The 6,833-nt window shown below is 45.2% G+C and overlaps 3 protein-coding genes across 3 annotated transcripts; 2 read left to right on the top strand and 1 right to left on the bottom strand.

The window, feature by feature from the left end:
- Window positions 1-429: 429 nt before the first annotated feature.
- MELLADRAFT_61843 (uncharacterized protein) lies at window positions 430-1,479 on the top strand (the record flags this gene model as incomplete). The annotated part of the gene is made up of 4 exons (XM_007408138.1): window positions 430-864; window positions 925-1,068; window positions 1,126-1,186; window positions 1,286-1,479. The coding sequence occupies 4 exons, from the start codon at window positions 430-432 to the stop codon at window positions 1,477-1,479; spliced, it is 834 nt and encodes a 277-aa protein (XP_007408200.1).
- Window positions 1,480-2,059: 580 nt separating this feature from the next.
- On the bottom strand, window positions 2,060-3,788 carry MELLADRAFT_104968 (uncharacterized protein; the record flags this gene model as incomplete). Its single annotated transcript, XM_007408059.1, has 6 exons — window positions 2,060-2,146; window positions 2,252-2,302; window positions 2,665-2,732; window positions 2,809-3,348; window positions 3,421-3,732; window positions 3,776-3,788. 6 exons carry the CDS (start codon window positions 3,786-3,788, stop codon window positions 2,060-2,062), a joined length of 1,071 nt encoding a protein of 356 aa, XP_007408121.1.
- Window positions 3,789-4,896: 1,108 nt separating this feature from the next.
- On the top strand, window positions 4,897-6,077 carry MELLADRAFT_84731 (uncharacterized protein; the record flags this gene model as incomplete). The annotated part of the gene is made up of 5 exons (XM_007408139.1): window positions 4,897-4,980; window positions 5,038-5,436; window positions 5,494-5,646; window positions 5,703-5,806; window positions 5,861-6,077. 5 exons carry the CDS (start codon window positions 4,897-4,899, stop codon window positions 6,075-6,077), a joined length of 957 nt encoding a protein of 318 aa, XP_007408201.1.
- Window positions 6,078-6,833: the final 756 nt, after the last annotated feature.

Here is a 6,833-nt window from a genome sequence, read left to right as displayed (position 1 = left end):
AGTTATATATATTGATGACCATCTAAACCAGCTCCCCAGATCAGATCGTCTGCACCGTTCAATCCAGTGCCCCGTAGCGAAGAGTGTTGCCTTTGACCTTGCCAGTCATGACCACCGCGCCACGTCGCGCAGTGATGCCTCAGCCCTCTGCCTCTATGATGTAGTCGTAATGTTGGCCTCGACCAGTCGGCGATGGTGTTCAGGTAAATTGCACAGCCCAAGATGTACTAAATTTCCTATCAAAACCTCGCCGACTCTGTTCCTGGGAGCAGATTCAAAGTATCAACATTCCCAAAATTTGTATAGGACAACACACAACCAAGACCAATCATAATAATTGCCTATCGACACTTCATCGCCTCATGATGGAAAACTATTCATTATCTACGTTCCCTTTGCGCTTTAGTAGCATATTCTGGACAAAAACCGATGTTAGTCTTTGTCAATATTGACCATTCGAGACAAAGAGTGCTGACTGAATTCTCCCAGACGGAATTGGCAATACACAATTCCACACCTCGCTTAAAGCTGTTTGAGACCGACGTCATCATTGATTCTGGTGCACTTGAAGGCATCAAGGTCTTTATTGCCACGGAGCGCAATGGAACCTCAATGAAATTAAATCATGCATTTCGAATCGACGGTGAAGTTGCCGCTGGCGGTAGCAACTCTGTCTCAACAATATTCGAGGACTCCATTACTACTATCTCCATTGACCACGCCGAGGTTCGCCTCAATTGTATGCTTAACAGAGTCACAACACACGGCATTGGTCGAATTGAGGAATGGTCCCGTCGCGTTCTGACGCCAAGTTCGAGATCGGTTGAATACATCAAAGTGTTGCATCGCTGCACCGCCTTTATGGTAAATAATTCCTCAATGATTTTCACCTTTACCTGCTCACCCATGTCTTTGTCCCATTAGCGGCACGATTTCCATGTGATTTACCTTTTGAAACCACATATCACAGACTATCTCAGTATCGACGCTCTCAATGTGGGAAATGTCATTAGCTTATGCGGTGTTGTCGTTGCACATCAGCAAGCTACGAACACATGGGAAATCGAGGTGAGTGTTTAGCCAAATTTTGTATCGTTCAACAATTGACACACCATGTCATTAAAGGTGTCGGAAGTGCAGATGATTCAAGTTCAGCCAGCTGTTAGAGAAAGCAGGCAACAAAGAGGTCTCGCCCCTCTTCCATTGTGAGGTTTAGCACACTGCAAACTCATGTACGTGTCTCTCCACTCCACACGATCTACCAATACTGATCTATTCTTTCCAGACTACCGAAATACACCAAGCATCGAGTCCAAGTTCACGCTGTCGCAGTACAAAGCATTAATGAGAGTCGCCCATAATAACTCAGAACTTGCAAATATCATTCGGATCAAGATCTTTATTCGCAAATCGCACCGACCTTCTCATGTTTCCCCCACTGTTACTCCTATTACAACTATGACAAATAGCGTCCTTTAGTCAATTTCAAGACATTGTTATTCGATCAATAGAAGCACAACTCAAAAGGTGACGCAGATTAAACTCAATACAATGCTCCCCACGCCGTTCTGCAAAGACCTTCGTTGTTGATAATACTAGGAATGCAATACAGTCACAGAACTACTGATTATAGACTAGACATTGACGGTGTAGCGTAGACATACATCGAAGGTAAGTACGGGTAGACACCGAGGTTGCATTATCACAATGATGCAGTTACAATTTGAGTCTACAGTGCTTCCCTCTGTGAAAAAAACCACTGCCTGACAAATACGTCCTCCGCTCACGACCCTTGCGACTTCCTCACAATTTTGAGCCTCTTCATTGGCACTGATCGTAATGAGTGATATTGTGCAAAAAGAAACCACTGCTCAAGCCGGTTATAAAATCAATGTTGACCACCTCTCAACAGCAACTTAGTATTAATGTCAACTCTCAGGATTGTATCCTCTCGAAAAACGCCATGTAAGATCAGATATATCAATATTGCCGTGGTTGGCTCCATTGCAACCAGATGATGCGATCAGATTTGTTTCAAGTCAGCAGCGACGTAGAAGGTTTACTGAACCATATCGTTGTCTCCACACTTGGCAACGATAGCAATAGTAATCATTGCCACAGCGCAAGCCACTTCATTTTTGGTGTGCTACCAAGAAGGCACACAAAGAGGTGATTTTCCGGTGCTTGAAGCCAGCCGCAAGCTCCATTGATCAGATTAGCCACTTAGTGTTTTATAAAGTGATGCTCAAACCTTCCATGAGATCCTTTTCCCAATATCGGTATCAGGCGACCAATCCTTCAGCTATGGTCAATGCACCAATGCCTGATCTTTCAATGTTGATCAGCGGGAAGATATGCCGTTTCCCAACCAAGGTAATAATTATTCGCCACTTAAACATTTCAAAATTTTGGCTGAGTTTGAAGTCTCTGCAACCACGTTCTATCGAATGGTACAACAAACTTTCAATGCTGGGTCTCAGTCAAACCCCATTCGTAAACGTTTTTCGTTTCATGGCACATCAACGCAGCCCTTATGACGCCCTACGCCCTACTTCTTTCACTGTTCGCCGCCTCAGTACCTTTTGTACGAAAATTCAGGTGTTTTCCAACAATCGTTCAATTCACAACTCTGACCCAGGCCAACAACACGACTCTGAAGCTTACGTTGAAAATCTCGACATCAATGTTTCGCATCTCCGCCTCCCCAATCCCAAAGCTAGACGCGAAGCCCACTCTCCAATTGCACAGCGTGAATCTGAGCCAGGTACGATTTCAGTATTGTTTCCAGCGACATACCGAATGACTTACGTGCACTGTCCACATATTCGCTTCCCTCGACCATTCTAGAACCGTTCCCTCCAATCGGACAGTTGATTCTGGGAGCGCTTGCGGAGGAGAAGGGATCACAGTATTGCCAAGATCGACGTATATAACCTTGAATGCCATATATCTCCCCCACTGCCCCAAAATCAGTCACAATCAAGGCCAGAGAATGTAAATGCCTCACCATAGTCACCCATACATTATGTTCTACTAAAAGGGTGCTCCAGAGTCCTTCTCCAATGTTGCGCTCCAGGACATAGCCACGTCCAGAAACGCTGATTAAGTTTACTTTCAAGTCAGATAACGCAAGCCATTCCGGCGATCTCTTGAGGAGAGGTCCTTGGACGATGACTACCGTATTAGACTCATCGTTGGGAGCAGCAACGTCACCTTCTAATGACACGATATCTCCATCATTGAATAGTGTTTTGTCGTCAATACGGATCTTGAAGATCGAATTCGACCAGCAAGCGAGGGTATTCTCTGACACCACCTCGAAGCATCGATGCCACTCTCCGAAACCCCCTAATTTGAAAGTCTGTGAATACGTCAGTTACACCGATGCTATTTCTCAGCGCTTTTGACAATACCACTCACTTCGTTGCGCAAAGAAACAATGCCTTTCCATCGCATATTCAGTGGTGAAGGTAACGACATTGTTGAACTGACGAAGGTGAATATTGGTATTGCAAAACACACTTCGTTGACGAGATGTTGGTAGTGTCCACAACGTTTCTATTTTGAACTGCCAGACCCGAATAATCACCACTATCAACTTATGCTTCAGAACATTATTTGTAATCAAGGCACAGTACTCAAACGGCTCAGTCCATGTCACTCCGACATAAAGTGTAGCAATCGAAAGGCTGTAGTTGTAGTCATCAAGTAAATTCCGGAAATGCGGGCACCCTACATGCCGACAAAGTCAATAAAAAAAGGGGTCAATACTGACGCTCTCGATTCATGATATTGTCGCTACCATGGTGAAAAACACCACTGCACAGGGCATTTTTGAACATGTTCTCCGCGATAACGACTGCCTTCAAAAGAAACCAATTTACCGACAAGGATCGTTGAACTAAAATAACGTAGTGCGCTACTGCGTTGATTCTACAGAAGTTAAATACCAAATTCTATATCCCGTCAAAATATGTTGTTAATACAAAGCGGAGTAAAATTAAGACGATTGTCGGAAGACATTGCAAGGTCGAAAAGAGAGGTCGATGTGTTCCCGCCTCACATTTTACACTACAGAACTATACAACGCTGGTATGCTAATATCTATATGCTAATGTGTCGATTGCTGATATAGACAGCCCTAGACTCAACTCTCGATATCAGTGAAACGCCGTGTTGATACTCGAGGCTTGATGGCGATACCTACACCTAACTCGGAGCAAAGATCACTGCGCGGGAACACGGACAATGCATTGTTAAGCACATCGATTCACAATCGCGATCACGACCGGGCATGGACTTCGATGCGCATGGTGGCTCAGTGGGTGTGTTGAGTTGATACCGTTGTCAAAAGGCGATTCCATGTCACTTTGGGCCAGACAGACTGCCGACTACGATCGTGACCATGCGGTGCTTTCGTTGAGGCAGACCTGCAACTGTCCAGTTCGTCGCTCATCTTCAGTTGCCGTCAGCTTTTCAAGTCCAAACTGTGACCGCTGACTAGAGTTTTGATACCTGACCAGGAACAGCATCGTGCCTCACTATTCGTTCATTTTTTCATCGCCGCTATGAGTGTGCCTCATTGCTCTACTGTATCATTACGCCGACCAGGACAGCTCCCAACCGGATCAGTGCTCATCATTCGACACGCTTTCGCCGCGCAACGCTATCGACACCTATTCAAATGCCCGGTTAGTCACTATGCCACGACGGTCCAGAAAAACAGTGACCTTACAGTCGGAATTTCTACAAATACTACCGGTGTCCCCCTTGATCCAGCGTTCAATCACTATCTGCCATCATCTTTCCTCCCAATCCTCTGCGTACAATACCACCTCACTTTAGATTTTTAAATTCGTCTCTTAGTCTCCAGTAATCCATACACATTGATTGATAATGGCACTGCAAATGAAGAAAAACGACAACCGTACTCCATCGCATCCAATCCGTGTTGGCTTTATGGGTGAAGCCGGTGCTCAAGTACGTTTTTCTGTTGATCAATTCCACTTTATCGTCAACTGAAATTCTGCTTGGCAGGCGCTTGCAAAGATGAACGGCAGCAAGGGTTTCATATCACATCACGCGTCTATAGCCACATCTGGAATGACCGGCGGCGCTCCTTTTGAAAATCCTATCCAAATAACATCATACGGTTCACAGGCTGACACTCTGGCTGCAAAGAATGTTTATTTGATGAACTGCAAACTCATCGGTACCAACAACAGTACCAATGATCAGCTTCATTTCGAAAATGCTAACCGTATTAACCTCGGTTCGGTCGACAAATTCGGCGAGTTCTTTGTCGGGGAGTTGATCGACAAAATCACGATATCGGCGTTGGGATATGTTGTCGGAAGAGATTTGATCACCGACCCGGTCTTTAAAGGTAAAAGTACCGTCGTCGTCACGTTGAAGTCAACTGACTACGATCCCTTGGTTCGTCCACGTTACTCATTTTGGGATAAGTCTCGACGCTAACTTCATTTTGATCAGACCAAGGCCAATGTTAGCTGGCACACCAAGCATTATATTCCTCCCGTGCGCAACATGGAGAAAGCGCAGAATCTCTGCCAGTTGGGTCGTGAGGTGCTGCTTACTGGACAAATTAAAGACTATGACTCCAATCTCTTTATGTGGGAAAGCGAGGTAAGTATGTTGCTGCCTGTTGAAGATCTCCTACTGACGACATCGATTTCGCATAGCAGGTTCATGCAATCAGCATCTGTCATGGAGAAATCACTATTCAATCAACGCCTTCGTCACGATCTGGTGGTGGTCCGAGTGGTGGCAGAATTCCTCTATCTCTGTAAGTGTTAACCTAACCAACCGCCACCGAATTTAACTAATGCTGTAATGATAGAAATCGAAACCCAGGTAGCAATGTCGCCAGTACTTCGTCTCAACGAATAGAGTCAACAGCCCCCCAGAGTATCGCCACCGATAACTCCGATCCATTGTATGAGTCTTTATTTGGCGGTAACGAAGCCGAAGTTAGCGGAGATGAGTCGGGTAGCGAGGTTGATTCCCCGCTCGCTGAGGTTACTAACTCCGCCGGCAAACGTCGCAGACGAAACTGATGTCGTCCGCAAAGTCTCGGTGAAGAACTTTTCGGTACGGCATCAAATCTCTAATTCCGATCACTGCCGTTTTTTGCGCTTCCATTTCTTTCAGGAATCTGCATCATAGCACCACAAGATCGTTTTCTGTTCTTTTTTACCTAATGTGTCTAGATTCAATTCTCACTGCGCACTGTTCCTTTTTCTGTTCTGTCATATTTCCTGTGTATATACCTCCAAATTTGTAGATATTTCAGCATTGCTACCAAAATTAACTACAGCCATTCTTTTTATTACTTTTGACCGAGGTGGAAAATTCAATGCAGGTCACAACGCACCAGGCTGGGCAGAAATGCAGCTGAGGTGGTGTGTAAGCGCTCTCAATGGCGAGAGGACATTGTAACATCAGCAAATGGCGCTGAATGCCCACTCTCGGCAACGGCAGGACTAAGCAGATAACTATATCAATCCAGTCAAACTGGAAGTGACATCAGCCACGATCCGAACGTTGATTCATCGCCACGGAGTCCTAATCGTTAATCACTAACCGGATATATATACATAGGAACGATGCTTATCCGTTGCAGCATTACTATTCTCTTTTTCAATTGAGCAGTCTTTCAACCAGCTGAATTTCTGCACTTCCCACTCTTCGTTCGCAAACCAATTTCTATCCACCATCAACAAATCGTTGACACCTCTCAGCGTACAGGTTACCTGCCTCCGGACAACGATCTCAAAAGCACCATTGGCTCGAAGGATTCTTTCCTGCTGCCG

Source organism: Melampsora larici-populina (genome assembly GCF_000204055.1).
Source record: "Melampsora larici-populina 98AG31 unplaced genomic scaffold MELLAscaffold_11, whole genome shotgun sequence".
Classification (NCBI taxonomy): domain Eukaryota; kingdom Fungi; phylum Basidiomycota; class Pucciniomycetes; order Pucciniales; family Melampsoraceae; genus Melampsora; species Melampsora laricis-populina.
Note: the sequence above shows the minus strand (reverse complement) of the source record. Positions and strands in the feature narration are given on the sequence as shown.